General features: G+C 38.1%; 1 protein-coding gene across 12 annotated transcripts; it reads left to right on the top strand.

The window, feature by feature from the left end:
- Nucleotides 1-2,917: 2,917 nt before the first annotated feature.
- On the top strand, nucleotides 2,918-22,880 carry LOC104882747 (putative pentatricopeptide repeat-containing protein At1g31840). Of its 12 annotated transcripts, none has more exons than XR_009465077.1 (11): nucleotides 2,918-3,214; nucleotides 3,324-3,399; nucleotides 3,549-3,672; nucleotides 4,047-4,148; nucleotides 5,596-6,095; nucleotides 6,207-6,269; nucleotides 6,455-6,518; nucleotides 6,608-11,538; nucleotides 12,942-13,417; nucleotides 22,353-22,460; nucleotides 22,555-22,880. XR_009465077.1 is itself a non-coding variant. In XM_059734915.1 (9 exons), the coding sequence occupies exon 9, from the start codon at nucleotides 9,407-9,409 to the stop codon at nucleotides 11,411-11,413; it is 2,007 nt and encodes a 668-aa protein (XP_059590898.1). In that variant the 5' UTR covers nucleotides 2,920-3,214; nucleotides 3,324-3,399; nucleotides 3,549-3,672; nucleotides 4,047-4,148; nucleotides 5,596-6,095; nucleotides 6,207-6,269; nucleotides 6,455-6,518; nucleotides 6,608-9,320; nucleotides 9,400-9,406; the 3' UTR covers nucleotides 11,414-11,646. The 12 variants fall into 12 exon arrangements, 2 of the variants coding, with proteins under 2 accessions (XP_059590878.1, XP_059590898.1); XR_009465076.1 differs by lacking the exons at nucleotides 22,353-22,460; nucleotides 22,555-22,880 and adding an exon at nucleotides 13,712-14,202 and having other exon boundaries at nucleotides 6,608-6,695; nucleotides 8,562-11,538; XR_009465078.1 differs by lacking the exons at nucleotides 22,353-22,460; nucleotides 22,555-22,880 and adding an exon at nucleotides 13,712-14,202 and having other exon boundaries at nucleotides 3,603-3,672.
- Nucleotides 22,881-23,280: the final 400 nt, after the last annotated feature.

Genomic DNA, 23,280 nt, shown 5'->3' with positions numbered 1-23,280 from the left:
GTTGAAAACCATATAGTAGTGTACTTTTTTTATTCCAATTTAAGGTATATTGTAAATATCAAGCTCTCATTTATTAAGAACTGTGTTGTACAATACTTGAACAAATGTTATTGTTGTACTAAACAAGCTTATACAGGTTGTAAATAAAAATCCATCATTCACAGACATAGGGACAACTGTTTTATGTAAACTTTATGAATTTTCTTTGACCTCTAAACTCATTTTTATTATATTTGAGATCAATTCTGATCAATTGATACAACTACAACACTATACATGTGGCCTTATAAGATTGTTATGCTGTTAATGAGGAATACATATATAAAACTGCTCATTTCATTGTGCAGATGCAGAATCTACCCCTTATATTGCAATTGTCACGGCGACGACGCTCTATTCACAATCTCTTGGTTCATAATTTTCCCTAACTACTAGTCTACGTCGTTACTGAAAATACTCAAGGAAAATAAGGACTTCATTTATTAAACACATGGATAGCAGACAAAGGAAGTGGAGAAGCCATGTTCCATCAAGATCTGAAGCGGTAAAATATTCGACAGCCCTTTAACCTACTTTTAAAACTATTGCCCTTGAGACTTAACTTTGGAATTGCGACATATTTGTAATATATTTTCCTTCTTTCATGTTGTAGGTTAAGTTACCAAAATCCCATTGCTCGGGAAAGAAATTCCTATCAATCATGGATACCCTCTCAATGGATAAGAAAAATGCCATCAACGATATGGGATTCGGGGGCTTGCTACAGCTTGGTTGTAAAGAATTGCGTTATGAGCTAATAACGTGGATAGTTGCCAATTACGATATTGGTTACCACCGCTTATGCATGGAAACAAAAGTTGTTGTCCCAGTCACGCCCAAAGATGTTAGAGAGGTGTTGGGCATCCCGGACAATGGCGTTGACATTCTCATCTACAATAGGCGTGGCACACCCAACCGCACATACGACATTAAAACATTGGAAGCTAATTTGTGTGATCTACCAGTTGGCAAAGAATTCATGAAATCCTTCCTCATTTTTGCCTGTGCCACTATCCTTGCCCCCAACTCAAAACAAGAAGGTATGCATGACTTGTGGGACACGGTTTGGGATAGTGAAGTGGGAGTGCGCAAAAATTGGGCCAAGGTTGTTCTCCAATATGTCGAGATGGGATAAAGGACTATCGTACAAGTCACCCGACATACATTAGAGGTTGTGTCTTGTTTCTTCAGGTATTCATTTCTCAAACTCTCCACATTAATGTCATATGCGTCTACCAAAATAATTTCTTCTTTTGTTGATATTGTAATAGCTTCTCTAACCAACTTATATTTGATTCCCACTTCATAGCTTATCTATATCACCAAGTTCTATATGACGACTTTCCAAGTTGAAGCCCGCAGTCCACTTTCGGCTGCATGGACAAATGAGCAAGTCAAGAGGCGCTTGGCTGCCGAAATACACACCTATGGCAATTATGGCTATGTCCAGGTATGCTAAAATTCAGCAACTCCATAAACATAGTTTGGTGTTATCATTAATTTATGTTTCAAACGTAATCATCAATGTTTGTTTGATGTATGGGCAGGTTATACAGGGAAGCAAACCTTCTGCACATAATGATGGACATCCATACGAGGCGGGTTGCTCACACTCTGATGACCCAACTGAGGTACGCCATGGCACTACGACTTTATTACTTCACAAACAAACTTGAGCACCATCCTCATTCTAGTTGACCGTGCTAATTGATATTCATTCTCCCTAACACTAGACCATTGAAACACGGCTGAGTCGGAATTTTGAACATCTTATGAGCCTCGCTTCATCTGTGGCACAAGACATTGCCACACTACGTGCAAGGTCCATTGGAGGACAAAGTGGCTGTGCACTCACCCTACCAGAAGAAGATGTGAATGTAGAAAAAAAGAAAGACGAGGAAAGCATCGGTGTGCATCCTTGTAGTGATGAAATGATAAGAAAAGGAACCGATGCCGCAAGCATTCATTCCGGCCAACAAAGAGTCACCGGTGCAACAGTAGATGATGGCCCATGTATTGACCACGACACATGCCCACCTTCACAAAAGAGTGCTGAATTGCAATCACTTAAAGGGGTGCAAATGGGTGTTCAAGAAGGCTGTGGCAGCAAATAGCCTTCTCCTACCCCTAGGCGGAGATTTAAACACACAACGAAAAGGCTTGTCAAGCCAGCCGCTATTTGCAAATCCCCTTTCGTCTCTCAATGTGTTCAACTATTTCCTAAAATCAATCAACAAGAAAGGTTGATTGCGGATTATGCGTTGTCAAAAGACGGTGAGCCAAGGTACTTGACATGAATTCACCATTTATTGTTAAAGTTAACATTATTGTTAATGTTTATGGCTATTGACTTAACACATTTTTGACATTGCAGCGAGATCTTGTGCGATATGCATGGCATATATATAACACGGGATGAGCTTTCTTCGCTCAATGGAGGCCGTTGGGTAAATAGTGCGGTATGTGTCAAAGATTTCTATTCTGCCTTGGTCGTTATATAAGATGCACATTATTATGTTTTATGGTCATTTACATGTGTACATTTTTAGATTATCGGAGTGGTCTGCTGAATGATAAATGTAGAACAAGCTATACCACCGCACGCACACTATTTCGACCCATCATTCTCCGTGAGGCCTCAATCATAATTCTTTAATACGTTTCTCTATTATTTTAAATTGGAGACCATGTGGTGAGTTGTAAGAACAAAGGATAGGTGGTGCTAGCCAGCCTTACAGCAAAGGCCAAAAAACATAAAATCAGAGAGCGGTGTCGGATGTTCCTTCATGTTGAATTTATGGGCCATGATTTCTCAAGTTGTGATATGGTACGTCAAACCTAGTACAATGACATCATGGTCAAAGCTTTTGTTTCATTTAATTATCATATTATAGTGCCCTACTAACCTATTAATGGCAATGTCATCAATATGTGTGTAGCTACTTTTTCCCGTCTGCGACAACAACCATTGGCACGTGCACGTGGTCAATATTCCAGCTTCAAGGGTTGAAATCTTATCTTCGTTGCCTTTAAGAAGGGGTAACGGGATAAGTGTCGTATCGAGACACTAGTCTGATGCAATTGATAAAGCATTCCATGCTCATGGCATGCTTAGGCGATTGGAGGTCTCAAAATTCCAATATGTGCAACCCCAAATTGTGCAACAACTAAATGGGTAGATTACTTTAACCGTTATTATTTTACGTATCATTAAATATACGGTACTGATTGCCTTTTATGCTTGATGTATGCATATGATTGGGGTAATGCAATTGGTGGTGTAGATATGATTGTGGCATGTTCGCAATCAAGTACATGGAACATTGGAACGGGGCGACACTAGCACATTCAATCACGGAGGTAAGTGCAACCAAGACTTTAGAAATTGGTTTATTTGAATTTTTACGAAACCAACCTATGATTTTGGTGTGTGTTGTGCAGGACAAGATGCATCTATATCGATTGAGGTTGGTCGTTACTTTGGTTACTAATGTGGCAAACAATGCTAGAGATAAGGTCTTGAAGGCATGTCGAATTTGATTAATAGAGACCACATTGGACAGGCAAGGTCAATGATGGAACCGTACTTGCATGAGAGTGGGGCTGGTGGTGCTGGTAGTGCATAATCAGAAGGTGACACCCTCTATTTTTTTCTCTGTTGTTTGTTTCTCTGGAAAACTTATATTTGAGGGAATTACCTTTTCAATAAAAAAAATACTTAGGCATAAAAGTAAACTTTTTCCTAGAATCAAAATTAAATACATATGAACTAAGCCAATAAATTAGTGTCCTTGCGAGTTTTGATAAGAGAAGACACACACTAGAATGAATACCCTGTGAAGTATTTTATTTATTATTTTTTTTCTGTGATAAGTACCTTGTCAAGTGATTTTGATAGTTTATTACTGAAAACTTTATACCAGAATTATATCTGCTGAAACATATAGAGGCTTATTGTTTGAATATTTGAGCATGTAGGCTTTATCAGTGGAAATTTAATGGTGTAGAATCTAGAGGTGGTTCGTAACCTGGGAAAGCACTGAGAAAAGAAGAACAAGAAAATACCAAGGTTCTCCTCATTAATGCGATCTCACTTGCACATGCCAGTTGTAAGTTCTCATTTCTTGGATGGTTTGGATCTTTATGTTAAAGTTGTTAGTATCATGTGAAAGAGCTACCATCATACTATTGACTTCCTTTTTTTGTTGTGTTGTGAATTTCATTAGGTGCTTCTGTTTTCTGCTACTTTCAACGATACAGATAAAAATTGCATTACAAGAAAAGCTTCCTACCATCAAATGTTTGTAAAGAAAGACGAACTATCCTTGCAGGTTGTGAAGCAGTGTAAGGTGAAATGTCCTGATGAACTCTCCAAGATGGTTGTGATTAAAGACAAAATTTTTGAGTTAGGACATAAGCTGGGGCAAACAATTATTTCTATCAGTACGAAGAATAGTGTAGGAATGTTACACAAAGCACTTGTGGATTTTTGAGTAATTTTTTATTCCCTATACTGATAATGAATTTCCATGATGGTAACTGCTTTGAATTTGTCTGTGAAGGTGAATTTGGACGTCAACTATGATTTGCCGCTTAAATATGGGACATAGGCAGAGCCTGACTATGAAGTGTACTTGCATAGAAATGGGAGGGCATGATGTTGTGGTCGCAAAGGGTATGTTCTTCATGTCATGCTTATGTTGTTGTTACTTTATGCTTGACGTAATACTTCCTCCATTGAAATTTAATTATTATGCCTCTTTGTTTGTTGTTGATCCCATGATTCGTTGTTGTTTCAAATATGGGAAATCACTAATGTAGTTTGATTCTCCTGTTGCCAATCATTTGAAGCTCAGATTCTAAATTGTTGTATTCCCCCCCCCCCCCCCCCAAAAAAAAAAAAGAGAAAAAAGTAGAGGATTCTAACGGATTTGTTTTAGATGATTCTACACGAGCTGTTTTTAATTGGCTGTGCAGTGAGAAGGACAACATCTTGATCTCAAAAATTGAAAATCATTTTGGGGTTCAGATAGTAGAGGTCAAGTCTCCTTTATGATTGATTTGGTCGAGCATGAATTTATATAGGAAAGTAGAAAATTTTCATACATATTTTGGAAATCATCCGGAGTACTACATGTTTGACCAAACTGGGCCATGCTTTTGGTGTGTTGTGTAGGACAAGATGCATCTATATCGATTGAGGTTGGTCATTACCTTAGTTACTAGTGCCGCAAACAATGCTAGAGAGAAGGTCATGAAGGCATGTCAAATGTCATTAATAGAGGCCACCTGCAACATGGAAGGTCACTGATGGGACCTTACTTGCATGAGAGTGGGGCTGGTGGTGTCGGTAGTCCATAATCAGAACGTGGAGCCCTCTATGCTATTGTGATGCTCAAATCAGTTTTAGGTTGCACTATTATTATCTACTATATTTTCTGTGTTTTAGATAAAACTACTTCTTAGCTTCATGTCACCTTCTTTTCCTTTATTTTTTATTTTTTATTCTCATCATTATTGGTATTATTATTATTATTATTATTTTCTTAATTGCAGGCGACAATTGGAAAACAAGATGGTTGACAACCATAAAGACATGAGCAATGTTACAATTCGAAATCGTGGCTGCTGGAGAAAGGGATGTGATCATAAGACATTCTCATCATGACTCAGACTTTATAATATAACTGTTCCTATTTTGATTTTTGTTTGTAAATTTAGGCATGCCCAATACCGGAGCCCTCTAAAAACTATATAGATACATCATAATTAGTTTTTTGGTTTACCATTTTTACTTTGGGCACCCATTGCATACTTCCAATATATTTGGGTTGTCACCCCCCCTTCTGTTAGGTGCTTTTAGATTAATTTACCACTGACTATAAAAAATACATTGGTATATGAAAGTTTGGTTGAGCTAAAGAGGTTATCCATGACCTCTTTGCAGGTGCGTAGTTCTAAGAGAGCCATGCAATATGAGAAACTATTAGCTAGGTTGAAGAAATTGCTTTCTATTCTGCCTACTATTTGGCCAAGCTAATTCTACTATATGAGAGGTGAAGCTAGAATTTTTAAGTAAGATATGGTGAATTCTATTTTGTGTCATCATCATGAATAACACCTGTTTAATATCTGCATACTATTGATATTGAATCTATAATGGACAGTATCTCTTGGATTCTTTGAAGACGTCTACAGACTGGTCCATCTTATGCCAAATCCATCCCACTGTGAGCCTAACCCATAAAAAAATCTCACCTGCATTTAACTTTTTAATGGAATTAAAATTAGATTGTTCAGTATTAATTTCACCATTTGCTTTCTTTTTTGCTTTTGTTTTTTTTCACTCATTTCACGGCTACTCCTTACATCTGTATGTATAGTGTTCTACTTTTTTCCTTTTATGGAATTCCAGGAGTCAAGTCATATGGATACCGGATAATCAAGAACAAAAATTTCCTATAGATGGGATAGACAAGGTTTATGTTGCATAATTCTTTTTACAGTTCTATAATTATGTTAAAACTTCCAGTTGTGGTTTGCCTTAACTTTTGGTGTTCTGCTACAGATAAGGTTCCAAGTTCAGAGTGTAAGTTATTCTCCAGTTCCAGTTGAGCCACCAAAAGAGTCAGCCATTTGCCCCTATGGTGATTTCGGTAAGTTCATCCTTTGAACTTCATCCTTTCAAGGTTTTTCATCTCTAGAAGTAGGGCACCTCAAGCTATTTTTCATTTGGAAGCTGTGGTATAATTTTAAGGGCCAACTGCAGAGAGATATTGCTACTCCCTAAGATTTTGTTTTCACTGGTAAGAGTTTCTAAGCACTGACTGATGGAGTGTGCTCAAAACTAGTTATGTTATATTGTTTTATGGCTCTTCTTTTAGTTGGGTACCACTCTAGCAGTCGTTTGAATACAGTGAAACAATATTGCTATTATAAGGACTAGAAAAATGAAGTAAACAGACTTTTAGCAAATTATTCAGAATAAGCTCCTAAACATTTATATTTTCTAGACAAATAACCTCTTATTTCTTGAATTTTTCTAGTAATTTACTTGACTTCTCGGTTAGTAATTAATATTCTCTATTTCACTAAGAGATTATTTGTTTATCAATTTATTAGAATTCTCATATATACAGATCCATGTGTGTGTATTAGATATGCCTACTATACTAAGTCTTTAGTTTATGGGTTGATACCACTTGTGGTAAGCCAAAAGCTTATTCATTGGTGAAGATGAAATTGTTTTTCGCATTGGTGATATTGAAATCTTTCTTTCTAGACATCATTTTATATGATATGACACTCTTAATCTAGGACGCTGTTGATTATTCTAGGCTTTCTCAATTCACTAAGTTGTAGTTTTTCATTTTCTCTTCTCTTGTTGAGAAACCTGTTGTCTTTTTGTTTCTTTGGTTTTTGTATGCTGTGCATGTTTATTGATTTTATCATATTCCTTTTTTCTTTGTGCAATAAATTGGTTATTCCATAAAGTAAAAACAATAAAAACCAAAGGCCCATTTTTATAAGACGCTTTGTCATATTCTTGTTATGTTCAGACATTCCATTAATTTATACATACCAAAAGGCCATTTTTTCTGTTACTAATATATACATACGTCATAGCTAACAAGAACATATTTTTTCTAATGTGTTTGTAAATGATATTTTTGAACAATGAACCCATGAATGGAAAAGGGGGAAAAACAACTTTATTGTAAAGGAAATGTTTTGGTTGCTTTTATAGAACCTAGTGAGCTACTCTGAATTTCAGTGAAAGTAGCAAATACCACTTATATGAAGGAAGAAACAAATATAGCTTGAGCAATAACAGTCCCAGAGGTGATTAAGAAAAAAGGAGGTTAAGCCTACAAGAGAATTTTGATAGATCCACCCAATTTGACCTTAGTCACCCATTAGATTACCAAAAATAGAGATCCAAATTCATTTAATATCTTCTTGACAGCTAACTTAACCCTACTTAATCTTTTAAAGACAATGAGTGGTAACGCACGTAAAAATAATGCGAGTCTACCACTTCTTATAAGTCAAATATCCTACCAAAGCAACTATTTACTTCTACACAAAACCTAAATATACCAACAATATCAAAACCATCATATTTTTTGAAACATGAGAGTCTTTACTAATCATCATTTAACCTTTCCCTACTAACAATTTGTTTCTCAACTCCTTTTGGGTTATTTGTTTACCTTTTTCAACTCATAATTTATAGCTAACAATGGAAAGTAATTAGCTCTTTACAATTTAAGTGTTGTAGATTTAGAAATAGTTTTTAAAGTGTCATATTTTAAATGTTATTATAGTTTTTTTCAAAATACTTAAGGTTATTTTCATGGATAATGGTATTTTTGAAACTTTTTAAACCAAATAATCCTTCTTCAAATGCTGCCACGTGGCAAGTAAGTTTTATTTAATTATTAAAAATGTTAAAAATATCATAATTTCCTTTATTTTAATAAAACCATTTTGGTTATTCCTCTTCCGGTCTCTTCCTGCAGACAGAAACGCCCTACCATTAGAGACGGTAAGCCCATGGCCCCCAAGCTACCTGTAAGCTATTAAACCTTAAACCCTAGCCGAAAAGCTCATTCAAATTATAAAACCCTAATCCAAAATCTAACGTACAAGAGCCAAAGCCCCCAAACTATTGAAGACCTTGTGGGAATTTTGCTCCTGCGAGCTCTGAAAACGTCCTCCCGTCCAGCAGCAGTGCCAATCCTTCGCCATTTTTGTCACTGGACCATCGCCTTCCTCTGTTGTCCCTGCCCTCCGTGACCCTGCTTCTCCACCTTCATCGAGGTCTCTTCAACTGTAGTCATCGTGGTCACTACGCCACCATGAACCACCCACTTCTCCACCACTGAAATGGACCATCCGAAGGATGAATTCTTCACTGCCCAAGCTCCTCAAACACGTCTTTTCCATCCACAATTTCCGTTGCTCGTACTCTTCTTTCTCTGTGACTGTGGTTCACCAAATCGCAAAGGCGTTTCACCACAACAACTTCAGTTTCTTCAACTCTGGTTCACTTCCAAATCTACAGCCCGCCCACCTTGAACCAGTCGTCTTCCAACTCCGCTCCAACCCCACCTCCGCCCTCCGGTTCTTTGAATGGGCTGAGAATTTTCTGGGTCTGTGCCACCCGGTTCAGTCCTTCTGTGGCATTGCCCATGTGCTGCTCCGGCACCGAATGTTTGATCCGGCAACGCGGGTTTTTGACCGAATGGTCGGGCAATTCGGGAATTTGGAGGTTTTGGGTGAGTTTCATGGCAGTTTTCGGAATTATGGTTCGAACCCGAGTACAGTTTATAGCTTTTTGTTGCATTGTTATTGTAGGAATGGCATGGTTGATAGGGCTGTTGATACTTTTGCTTGGATGTCTAAGATGGGAGTTTCAATTTCGCATTATGCGGCATCAGAAATGTTGGATTTATTGATTGATTCAGATCGCATAGATGTTATTCTTGAAAATTATGAAGAGATGTGTAAAGGCTTAGGTGTCTATGAGTTTGTTTTCAACAGTTTTCTCAAGAGGGGTGAGGTTGAAAAGGGGTTGAATTTTCATCGGGCATTGGTCGAAAGAGGCTTAGTTCCCAAGATAGTTGATTGTAATAAGATCTTGAAAGGCCTTTGCATGGGAAATCAGATAGGCGTTGCTTCGGATTTCTTTGATATGATGGTAAGGAGTGGTCCAAGCCCAAATTTGGTGACATTTAGCACGTTGATTAATGTGTATTGTAAGGAGTTGAGATTGGATGAGGCATTTAGTCTTTATAATCTTATGATTGAGAAGGGCATAGTTCCAGATTTGGTTATTTATAGCATTTTAATTAATGGTCTTTTCAGGGCAGGAAAGTTGGAGGAGGGAAATTCTCTTTTCTCCATGGCTTTAGCTAGAGGTGTTAAGATGGATGTGGTGATTTTCAGTTCAATTATGGATGCATATGTGAGGGTTGGAGATTTGGGAAAGGCAATTGAGGTATATACAAGAATGTTGAAGGAAGGGATCTCTCCAAATGTGGTTACTTACAGCATTCTTATAAATGGGTTATGTCGAAATGGTCGTGTCCTAGAGGCTTGTGGGGTCTTTGGTCAGATTTTGAAACAGGGTTTAGAACCGTCAGTGTTGACTTATAGTAGTCTCATTGATGGCTTTTGCAAATCTGAAAATTTGAGAGATGGGTTTGGTCTGTATGGGATTATGCTAAGGAAGGGCCACGTTCCTGATGTTGTTGTCTGTAGTATGCTTATAAATGGTCTTAGCCGACAAGGGATGATGGATGAGGCTCTCAGGTTTTTCTTCCAAGCTGTGAAAAGGGGTTTAACACTCAATAACTATTTGTTTAATGCCTTAATTGATGGTTGTTTTAGATTGAAACGAACAAGGGATGGTCTGAAGATGTACATCCTCATGGGCATGTATAAAGTAATCCCAGATGTAGTTACTTACACTGTGCTTGTTAAAGGGCTTGCTGAGCAAGGGAGATTGGATGAGGCATTGGCATTGTTCTTCCAATTGCTGAAGAAGGGGTTTTCACCAGATCATATAATCTATTGCACTCTCATTGATGGATTCTGCAAGAAAAGGGATCCAGCAACTGGATTACAGATTTTCAAGCTGATGCAAAGCAATGGAATATTTCCAGATATTTGCATTTATAATGTTCTCATTAATATGTTTTTCAGGGAAGGCTGTGTGGAGAATGTGCTGGAATTATTGAGGGAAATCATTAAGTATGGGTTAGAACCCGATATTGTGACATACAACACAATGATATGTGGTTACTGCTCTTTGAAAATATTTTCCAAGGCCATTAAACTTTTTGAAGTTCTGAAATGTGGACGGACCCAGCCAAATGCTATTACTTTTACCATTTTGATTGATGCTTACTGTAAGGATGGTAGAATGGACGATGCAATGTTGATATTCTCCTCTATGCTGGAAAGGGGTCCTGAACCTAACATATTAACATATAGTTGTTTAATTGATGGCTATTTTAAAACTGAAAATACAGAGAGTGCCTTTGAGCTTTATGAAAAGATGCTTGGTGACAGAGTCTCTCCAAACATTGTGAGTTATAGCATCCTCATTGATGGTCTTTGCAAAAAGGGGCTAATGGAGGAAGCATCACTTGCCTTTCAATGTGCTATAGGCAGGCATTTGTTGCCTGATGTAATAGCCTATGGGATTCTGATACGTGGTTACTGCAAGGTTGGAAGATTAGCTGAAGCCATGATGTTGTATGATCATATGTTGGTAAATGGCATCATGCCAGATGATCTTTTGCAAAAAGCACTTGCAGAGTATGGTTTTCAAGATAGTCAGGCAAAAAATTGTGTACTCAACTGAAAGATGGGAAGTCAGGATCTTTCCTATTACAGTCTGCTGATGGTTGTCTGAATGGAAATTGCAAATGTGGTGAATAAGTTCCTGCTCATACTTCCTAAAAATTTACTGCTACAATGGACATTAGTGTAATATTCTAATCTGTACTTGTATTTCTTTGTGCACATGCATTCTTCATTGTAATCAATAGTGAATAATATAGCCTGGGATTATGTTTTACATGAAGAAAAGAAACATACTCTTGGATTAGAGAGAATTTGTATTAATATTACCTTTTGTATGCATGAATAACTACAAGTGATTTGCAGTTCCAATAAGTGCAGTTCACTTACTGTTTGCTGTGCATTGACTTGACCTTTTGAAAAGCAAATTATTTCATAAATTTTTAGATTAAGTATCCCATTTTCTTGTTTAGGCATCAATTTATTCTACGGTATTTCCAGAATCTCCCCTGAACTTGCTAGTTTGTCCAGTCAGCAGCATGGGGGATATACTTCAAAATAAGAGGAGCAATGATGACTTATTCCCACCAAACATTTTGGTGGCAGATGATCTCTCAAGTGATGTCAATCAACATTCAGTCAGTTGGCTATTGAACCTTTCCACTAAATGTTGTAATAATCCATCCATTATTTCTTTCACTGATCATTTCCTTTCCTGACATAAAACTAAGCGATGGATTTAGTCAAAAGAGTAAAGACTGATGATATGTGTTGGTTTATTTTCAATAGCAATGCTGCCAACAGAGGATTCCAGGCTAGTTATTTATATTTAGCTAAGGTTTCTGTATATTGAGCTCTTTGCAAAAACGTTTATTCAATGACATCTTCAAGACAATCTGATATCTGAGCTGTAGGCATTGGTTTGTGTATAGTGAGCTCTTTGCAGAAACATTAGTACACTGACATCTTCAAGACAATATAATATCTGAACTGTAGGCATTGGTTTCATAGCTCTCAGTCCATGAGAAGAAGCTGATCCTCTGAATTGAGGTATAATTGATTTCATGTACTGTCATGTTCATAAAACTTATATCCATGGGATTTCAATTAACAATACTTTGTAATTCTGCTGTTTACAATCTTATCTTACACATCATGAAGAGCCGTTGCAAAAAGAGAATAGATTTGTAAATATTAAACCAATTAAAGACTCTGCATGCAGATATTCATGAATGAGAGTGTTGGATGGGTTATTCCTCCTTAGCTTTTCTTTTCTGTGTGAATACTTCATATTTCAATTATTACCTTTTGTATCATCTATTTGCTTTGTAGGGGGTGATAGACTGCCATGCAAATCACTCAAACATAGCTAGGCATGGAAGCCATGAATGATGCATCTGGACACGGTGTGAACAAAATGAAACAAGAATTCACAAAACCAAATAGTCTCAGTGATGTTTCACAAAACCAAATAGTTTCAGTGTGATATTCCGAATCAATTCATAAAATTGATGTCTCCTTCTCATATCTTCATCTACTTTCAACACCCCACATATGGGTAATGTGGATTAAATTTCTTCTGTTGTTAGCATGCTAAAGGGAATGCTAGGTGCAAGGAATATGGGAACCAGATTGAGAAAGAAGCTGCTGAAGATAACTCTATTGGGTACTATGGTGCTTCAGAAGTTGTACTGTTTAATATTTTGGGTGAAGGACAAGGGAATAATATTCATGATTCATCAGGAACCTTTCAAGAAGTATCTCCTGTTCAAGTCAAGGATCATGGGTATTTGCAAATAAATGTGGGATCTGTGGATCTTAACTTAGAGGGTTTTGCTACTCCAATGAATCCAATCCAATTGAGCACAGTTTCTCAATAACCTTCACAATTGATCACAGTTTCCCAATAACCTTCACAAAGCAAATATTCTGCTGCTGTATCATTAATCTCAGCCAGTCAGTGTGTTATGGTCCCAGCAATTCAGGTCAACTCTAGGCATTTGCAAGAGCTCCAGGATGCAAGTTGGAAATGGGAGGAATTCAGAAAATGCTTCCAGAGAAAAAGGTATACATTTCAATGCCCTCTACTGCTTGATTTATAGTTCTAATAGTTCTAATTCTATTTACATCTCCAGAGATGCTTAATTCAACTTACAAGTAGTAGTTTACTGACAAGTCACATTACTGAAGCACTTGTTTCCCCTACATTGTATCATTCGCACCATCTATCGTCTAATACAATCAATGCTTGTACTGATTAATTGTTGGAAGCTGTAGAATATGAAGTGTCTGAAATCTAAGATGGAGGAAGGTTGGGATGAGAAAATTCTTAAACTTTTTTACCTTTTTATCTATACAGATGGTTTGAACTGTGTAATTATGGTGCTTGACAAGTTGTGAAATCAATACCCTAAAAAGCACTCCTATTCAATAAGTTGATTCACGGCCTAGATGGTTTCTTTGGAAAGGACAAGAAAGTAGTCGGTGAGCATTTACAGAGGTAGAAGTTGATATCTGGAATAGAGTGCATATGGACCTAGGCAGCCAACTGAAACATCTAGTTAGCCTCCTGATGCCCTTTGGTTTGTTTGTGGGATTACTCCTTGGGTTGATGTATCATAGCGCAGACCCCTCAATTTGGGTCCTTAGGCAGACATATTTTGGCCACCCTAGGAAGCTTCTAGACACCTTTTTGTGCTGGCAGAAAGAGACACCTTGGAGTATGGGATTTCACCTGCTGCTGGTTTGTTACAGAGAGAGTGTGGCACAGAGAGAGGGACACGTAGAGAGAGAGGAGGATTTCTCTGGTTTTGTTTGAGAGAGAGAGGGAGGCTTAAGTAGCAAGAAAAAGTTAGTGAGAGAGGAGAAGAACAGAGGGAGGAGCTCGTGATTTCTTTGCTGGTTTTTGGGGAGAGAGGGACACGTAGCAGGGACATTCTTGGGCTGTTTTAGAAAGAGGGCGTGTCTTGAGTAGCAATCAGAAAAAAAGAAACTAGGGAAGGACCAAGAGGAAAGGAAACAAGAGCAAGCAGAGAGGAAGGAGAAGGCGAGGGAGGAAAACCGAAAAAGAAAAGAGAGCAAGGAAGAAAGTCTTCCAGAGGGAGAGCATTGAGAAGTTCAGCAATCTTTGCTGCTTAGAGGACTTCTGAGGTACTTTTTCTGGGTATTTTCTTGTTCATCTTCACTTCCTATGTTCTTCATCTTCTCCTTTTGCTGCTTGGGGCTTTGTTTGTTTGTTTGGTTATGGATGATAGAGACCACATGTGAGTTATGCTGATTTCTGATTTGTTCATAAGCTTCTTGTTTTTTGTTTCATTTGCTTTTTTTTAACATTATTTGAACTCAGTGAAGCTCTGTTTCATGTGTGTTATCTGAAGATGTTGGCTGCCTTTCTCTTGTTTGAATCTTCTAGTATCTTTCCCACCAGTCGAAGCCCATTGAAGGCACAGGAAATGTGGCTTCTCTTTATTCATATATTGTTTGTTTGCTTCTTTTTTTGTTTTTCTCTAGTTCCCCTCTATTCTGGTCTCTGTTCTTTCGCTCTAGTTTTCTGATGAACTCGATCTGGGGAAGTGGATTGATGGATTTATCAGATGGAGAGGTATGGCTTTGGGCTTGTTCTTGGGGAATGCATTGATAGACATATATGCAGAGAGTGAATGCATTCAAGAGGACCTTGGTTACTCACCTGGGTACATCTTATTTATCAACTAAGGCTGGGATGCATGCTGTGTTGTTGAAGGAAGTAGAGTGACTGTGTTCTCAGCTATGAAGAGACATGCATGCTGAATCCAAATCCCATGCATCAGCTGTGTTCAACCTTAGGTACAGATGAGCATTCGCATGTCCAAATTGGAGATCTTTTGCAACAGACCAACTATTGCTGCCTTAATTGGTTTTGGGTTGGATCTAAGCTCGGGAAATTCTGGTGGAAGTAGTACAAATGCTACAAAGTCTTCAGATGATGAGTCTCCGCTTAAAAAAGTCAAGACAGAAGAAAATGAATTTGTCTTTGTTAAAGTGATGCTGGGTTACGGTAAAGGCTGTGTCATCTTCTATTTAAACATGAACATGGACAGTGTGACTGTGTCTCTTAACAAGGTGGATGGTTCTCAGCTTGCAATGCTTGTTCAGGAAAGTCTCCTGTTGAAGCTTAAGGTTTAACCGACTTCTCTTCCCAATGCATCTCCAAGTCTCCTGCTGCAATAAGTGTAGAATCTCTGAAGGATCCTCGTCCTCTTCTTCATGACCATATCAATCATATGCTTATTGCAGCAGGTTGGTCTATTGAGAAGCATAAAACGAACAGTAGGCCTCGTGAGGATCTGGTCTTTCTCCTTAGAGAATTTGCGGCTGGAAGTCTCCATCCTCTTGTGATTTGCATGAAAGTTAGTAACCGTATCACTCTACTGGATCCTTTTACTCTGAAGCACTCTTCCTTGGAAGCCATACTTGCATGAATCTTGATGTTTGCATGCATTGAGAGGATCTAGAAGATGTGGGGTCAGTTCCTGAATTCAAAGAAAAATGAAAACCAACAGAAAGTTGTTCCATCAGCAGTAGGCCAAGTGGAAGTGCTAGAGGTCTGCCCCATACTCCATGATTGATTGGTCAAGAGCTGTGTTTACTCAGCACAATACTGTGATTGGAACGCTCAATGATCTTTTGCTATCAAAGAGTTCAGAGAGCAGTGTCATCTAGTGAAGCTTGCACAATGGGAGAACAGATACTTAGCCTTATCCCAAACAAGCCAGTTATTTCTATCATCAGAGCAGGGTCCATGATTTGAACAACACAGCCTTTACTTGCAAGGCTTGGGAGGTAAGAGTCATCGATCTGAATCAAGGAGTAGTCTATGGTGTGAGGATGGACAAGACCAAAATGCATGAGGAGCTCTGCAATGGGTTTGATTATGATGGTGTGTTTGGAACCACAGTGAACCCACTAAATGATGCTCTGCAGAACTCCATACAAACCCATGGAAACTGCACTCTCTCTTGCAAGGAAAAGGGGCATGGAAATTGTTGCAGAAAAGCAAAGTTGAAGACGGGTTTATCTGGATTCAATGGAACTGAAGAAGAAGGTCGTGGTAATGGTCACCTCTTCTTGAGGATGATCTGGAAGAGGATGGAAGTTCCGAAGATGGGGAAACCAATGGTTTCTTGAATTTGGGAAAAGCCTGATGATGCAGATGTGTCCAGAGAATTAAAAGATTGGTTATTAGTTCTTGAAGGTACACAGGAGATGGCAGAAAGATGTTAGTTTTGCAATGATGAAAATATGGGCTGAGAGAGAGATATTGCAATCCTTGCATCATTCATTTCCACCTACCTGGTATACATATTTTGAGACAGAGAATTCTCTTGCTTGGTGATGGAGTTCAGCCCCATGGAGGTGATTTGCACACACTAGACAGAGACAACCAAGGAAATATTTCTCAGAGAATGCTGCCAGGTTTCATGTGGCAGAAGTTCTCTTTGCTTTGGAGAAGTCACACATGTTTGGAATCATTTCATGGACCCAAGACGATAGTTCACACCGGGAAGATGCCTTATGCAGAAGTTTCGGGTGGGGAGCTATGGATAAATATTCTGCATAAGTCTCTTAAACATGGCCTTGCATCCAAATCCTGGACAGATTATCTTCATTTGACAGAGAGAGGCAGGGATGGATCCAGAACAGACCTTCATTAGGATTCAAGAGCGCTTCTCCCAAATACTGACTCCCATAGTCAGAGCTTCTCTCAAGTACATTTACCCCTTTGTGGCCATCACTCTTTTTGTATTCTCGTTGTTATGCACACCAGTTACGTCCAACGGCCTGATTGTTCCAGTGAGTTCTCTAGAGTTGAAACAACAGAAGCCCAGCTCATGCAAATTAAGATAACTAGTGCTGGCCTGTGGTCATGAAATGAGTCAGAATCTAATGCAATCAATGTTCCTGACAAGGAAACTGCAACTGACAGTTTGAACGCTAATTTGGATGGAGATGGATTGACTTTTTTGGCTGCAAAGGTTTGGTTAAATTGGATTGGTTCAGGTGTCAGGAGGGGCAAAATGGCATTGAAATTTTGGAAAAGTCATATGGAACATCTTGAACCTTAAGCAGAATTTTCCCATTGCTGGTCTGGTTCTTGTCATGTTTCCCAGTTTGATTGAACCAGTGGATTTGGGACTCAGAAATATGGTGATTTGGGGGGCGTGAGAGAAGGAAGAAGAGCAGGACTTTGGGAATGCATGGCAACCCTCCAATGCTATCTCTCATGCACATGCTCCCCTTTCTTTAGGTGTGGTTCACATTTATCTTGGGATAAAAGTGGTGATGCACAACTACTTTCAGTGCCTGACTCAGGCTTTTTCCCCCATATTCATGATATCTTGATTCAGAGACCTATTCCTTGGAACCATTACCAGAATGCATGTTACATCTAGCTATACTTTTGCTCGGTGGGACTGGAAAAGATGGGACAAGGAAATTGATTGGATGGCTCTCCAAGGCATCAATTTGCCTCCGACATACAGAGTAGCTGTGGAACCTAAACAAACTCATCCTCAAGAATGTCTTCAAAATTCTCCTGTATCTGCCAAAGTTGGTGACTGTATATCTTGAGAAAACTGCTTTGAGAGGGTACACCTTTTTATTGGAGTCTGCATACAAGTACAACTTTGGGGTAGGTTGCAGTCACTATTGGAAGCAAGTGGTGTCAAAGTTGATTCAATTGATGGATTGTCTTGAAGTGGCCAAGGTTTGGAGGGAAGAGAAAATAATCAGGTGGTGTATGTAATCCCTGCGTGTTCAACAGACAAATTTGTTCTTCTCAGATCTTATTCCAGAACCTCGCTTCCCCACCTTTGCAAGGCCACCCTGGTGTGCCATTTTCAAGCACATGTGTCCCTTTGCCAATCATGCAGTTTCTTGGTTTTATAATGCCCCTTTTTGCATGCTTTAAATTTGATTTTAAATCCTGTTTTCAATCAACTTATTTCCTTACCCTTTTAATTCCTCAGAATTTTTTAGATCTCCAAAATCCAGTTTTGATAAATTGTTTGCCACCAAATTTCCTTCTGGCATGCATTTTTTTTTCTTGATTTTTCTCGATTTTATAATAAACATGAATAAATTCTATAATTCCAAAAAATAATGGAATTTCATTCAGATTCCTATGATCCTTCTTCCATGATCATTTGGAAGATGGAATTTATAGAATAAATTCATGCCAAAAAAATTGGGCAGTGGTGGGCCCCAACATACATGATATTCTCCTCTTATTGTTGATCCTAAATGCCTTGTACTTATTGATATTAATTGACTTTGCCTTTCCATTATGATATATGAAATGTTTTATGCTTATTATCATCCACTAACCTTGTTTCCATGAAAGCGCTTTTGTTCGTTGCTAAGGTACATTCCTACCTCCATCTTGTTTATTCATTCTCCATTATTATGTTGTTTAGCTATATGATATATCTTATGATCACCTTGGTATCCATTGATTTCTTAATTAATTGTCATACTTGTCTTATCTTGATTAGTAGAGACCTAATTTTAGGGCTTAGAGGGGTGTTACGGTTCATCACTCTATCTTCCCGATAGGTAACTTGACCCTTGGACCCATAATTGGTTTTTCATTGACCTACTTTTCCTTTTAAGGAGTCACACTTAGGGTTTTATTTCTTATTTTGTTTTCCCTTTAAAAATAAACAAAAATAAGTGGCAACTCCAAATTTTCAAAAATCAATTTTACACAAATAAAAAAGCAAATCCTGCCATCGAGTGAGGACACACGTGAAAAATGTGGATCCACACATAGTTACAATGGGAAACAAAACATGAAACAAGCCCTAGAAAAATGTGAAAAGGATATAAAGGAAAAACAGTTTAATAAAGATTGCTTGGACAGGAATGCCTGATTTAATGCATAGGGGATTATTCTAGTATTCTTTTTTTCATTTTTCTTTTATCAGATATTATGATTGTATTATCTATAGAAGGACTCAACTACGGGGAAGGATGAGATGTCCTTCAAATTTGGAGAATGTATGAGAACAAAGATAGACGAAATGGAGGATCCAATTGGATTTCAAGGGAAAGACATTCCCAAATAAAAAGAATGGAAGTGGGAATTCCTCTTTTAAAATCAACCCATATTACTAGGAAGATTTAAAATCCTTTTTGTTCATGGATCATATTTCCATGGCCTTCTTCTCTCCTGGGACACCAATGATGAGTTGTTGGTTATCCCTCTTCACCTGATGTTGAAGGAACTCATCAGCTTTGTCTCTTTAGGCTTTTTTGTAAGCTAGAATCTCAGCCTCACTGGCCAGCTTGAACCCAACTAGAGTTGAGAATGACCTGATGATTCTCTCTCTATCGTCTTTTAAGAGCTTATCATTCACCAGTATTCATTTGTCTAGAATTTGGATCTCAATAAGTAAGGAGTTTTCCAGGGTGCCTGTCAGTATTAACTTGTTGAATGTGAGTGCTATAACAGTCACTGGAGGGGGTAGGTTGTCAGATTATGTGGGTTCGCCTGCCAAAAAAAACCTCAAGCTTAACTTCCATAGGTGCTTCTTGGATAACCCTAGATTCCAAAGTGTCTGGTAATAACACTTGTTCTTCCCCAGGTCAAAAACTGATCTCCTTCTGACCTCAAAATCTTGTAATTTCTCGAGACAGATAGCTCATAATATGGTTGTGACGGCTCTGCCCCATAATGCTTTCCCTATAAAGTTCAGCTGAACTCCTGAAATGATATCACCAACTAGTTTCTATAGGTGTTGGAGCAACCTGATTAAAGAATAGTCTCTGCCATACTCCAGTACAAAGGGGCAGAGGAAGGAAAAGACACCCAGCTTACCAAGCACACAAAGCAACAGTCAGGTTCATAGCTTGGTAGAGCTTTCTAAGTTGGCCAAATGAAGGCAATTATTTCTGGAAGAGTCTTAGTTGATTGAATGAACTTGGCTTCAGGGAAGGAAATAGAGTAATCGTTTCTTGAAAGTGGATTGAAGAAAGATTTGAGTGAAAATGGACCTCTTTAACATAATGCCCAGTCTCTCATCAGATGTATAGCATAATGCCCTTCCATTTTGACAAAAGACCCACACCCAAGCCAAGTTCCTTGGCTTTGGGTCGGCTATCCCAATCATGAAGAGACAGTGAAAGGAAAGATAAGTCATCAAAATTCCATGTATGGTACTTGTAAGTGGAATAAAAGCTTGCAATGAAGAAACCTTTCGATCTAGACATGATGTGGAGATGAAGATAGGGGCTGCAGAATGGCTAGTTCCCCTACCATAGGTCCCCCTAAAATTGGATATGTCATCCATCACCAGCCATGAAACAAAACTAGTTATTCCTGATAACAAGAAATGTGGTTTTCCAAGAACACCTATGTGGATTCCTGATCACAAAGTTGATATCACATCTGTTACCATGCGAATCATAGATGCTCATAGTCACCTGATGCCATATGGAATTGCTTTCTTGTGAACCTCCATAACCACTTGCAGATGAAGGCTTTATTCCTCTTAGAGAGTCAACTTAAGGCTGGATTCCCTGAGCTTTGGTCCTACAAATCTGATTCTACCCAATCTAGTGTTCTTTCTGACCCTCACTGTCATGAGCCACAGGAAATCCTTTTGAATTTCTCCATTCTGGAATCTATCCCACTGGTAGGGTAATAGTAATAATAAGCTAATATATGCTCTAATAGACCCGAATCAATGTGATCCTTCCCTCTGCAGATAGGTCATCTTCCTTCCACCCATCAAAATTACTAGAAGCCTCCTCCATTGCTGGATCCCAAAACTGTGACCTGGTATGGCTGGTAGGTAAGGGGCCACCAACTTGACCAGTAACCCTCTGAAGAGATTAATCTCCCCAAGTGAAGATCTATGCTTCTTGTCACGCCTGTTTTGATTCTATAGTTTATGATACTCTGATTTATTGCTCCATGCAGCACTGCTCGTTAATCTAGGCCATGAGCCCATCTCAAGCAGGCTCAGCAGCTTATTAATCTTCATATTTAATGATAGTTTTCACTTTTCAGTCTCAAGTGATTCTTTTTCCTTGTCTTTGGTGGACCAGTTCGCCAATAGCTTGGTACATATCAATCTTCTTTGTGATCTGATTCAGTCTACCTTTATAATCTGGGACTGGAAAACCAATCTGAACACTGCATTCTCTTCCCTCAATAGTAGGAGCCAGATTTTTCATAGAACCAAATTTCTTGACAATGCCTTCTAGGAGTTGGAAATGACATAGCAGAGCTGAGAAGAATCATAATCATTTTGCAAAAACAAACTATGAAAACTAGCGGTTTTACTTCTTTATCCAACTGAAAAGGGCCTCTAATATTTTTTGCATAACCTCTTCCATGTTCAAAGATCTTAGGTGGACTGCTTAAGTGTATCTGTATCTGCATCTGCTTGCAACTGCTCATCATGTTGTACAACTTGTCCTTCAACACCCAAATGTCCTGGCCCTTTTTCCACACTTGATGCTGTTAGATCAGTACATACACACGTATTACCAAACTGAGCTGGGCAAAACCTGACTTAATATCAATGGGTGCAGCAGTAGTAGATGTGACAGTATGGTAGCTTAAATGCTAAAAACTGGATTTTGTCCGAACATTAAAGCATATCTAATGCTCCGTTTTCTATAAGTTGATTTATAAGCTTCCTTTGAGGGCATATTTGTTTGTTGCAACAAACTCTTTGAATATTTCATGTTCGGCCTTTCACTGTTGCTCTTGAACTTTCTTTGTTTCTCATAGGCGACTTGTACCTTTGTTTTGTTGCTTGTTTTGTAAATGTTAATTGAGGGAGCATTTGGGATTTTGTAACAGAACTATGTGGCTCCATTATATTTCATGTAACATTTGAACTTGTATTCAGTACTACATTCATACTGGACTGAAGATATTGGATTGGGTTTTTATTGATTACTTTGCTCTCTCCTTTTCTGGTAACTTTCTGTTTCCATGGACACTTTAGCTTTCAGGCTTGATGGGCTAGACAAATATTCCATGGCTCACTCCACAAGCATCTCCAAGGCAAGCCGTTCAATGCCAATTTCCCAGGCCCTCAAGCAGAGTAACCCAGGTCATTATTCTGCCAACTCTGTTTACATCAGCTAAGAAAATATCCTATTTTCAAAGTTGTTGTGAAGAGTAATGATCTGAAAACAAACAAACAGGTTTTTATGGTTACCCATCGTCTCTTGAGAAGGTCCAGCCAATTTTCTGGGAAAATCTCTAGTACTTGGAAGCTGAGGAGTTGGAGCTTTTTAGTTTTCCAGGCTGGAGGTGCCTTCTGGACCTTGTAGATGGGTGATTCTCAGGAGGAATACGTGTCTTGGACATGAATTTTGTTGTTAATCTTACCCTGCTGAGGTTGGAAATATTAAACTAGATGTCAGGATTTCATCATCTTTTTTGTGGAGTAGCAGTGTGGGTGAAAAGGCTCTGGGTTTTTTTTGCCGTAGCCTGTAGTGTAAGATGATTCTGAGTTTGTATTATATTTTTAAATTTTCAAATCAAAAAGAAAAAATAAAAATCGAAATTTAAAAAAAAAAAAATTAAACTCAATAAATTTTTATGAAATGGTTCTTCAAATTTATTAATCTCTTCTTTCCATATAAATAATACAAATCTAAAAATGTTTAAGTTTTCAACTAATTTTTAGGTCATATTTGGTTTCCGGAAAATGTGAAGGAAAGTGTAAGGAAAGGAAAATAGAGAGAAAAAGTGAAAAAAGAAAAGTGAAAAAAACTAAAAAATGAATTTAAAATTAATATATTATTTTATATGTTATTTCAAGCCTATTTTTCTTATTTTTCCTCTTTTATATAAAGATTAAATCATTTAAGAATGTAGAAATTTTTAACTAATTTTAATTATATATATATATATATATATATATT

The sequence above is a fragment of the Vitis vinifera genome, chromosome 2, assembly GCF_030704535.1.
Source record: "Vitis vinifera cultivar Pinot Noir 40024 chromosome 2, ASM3070453v1".
Taxonomy (NCBI): domain Eukaryota; kingdom Viridiplantae; phylum Streptophyta; class Magnoliopsida; order Vitales; family Vitaceae; genus Vitis; species Vitis vinifera.
This window is presented reverse-complemented; position numbering and strand designations above follow the sequence as displayed.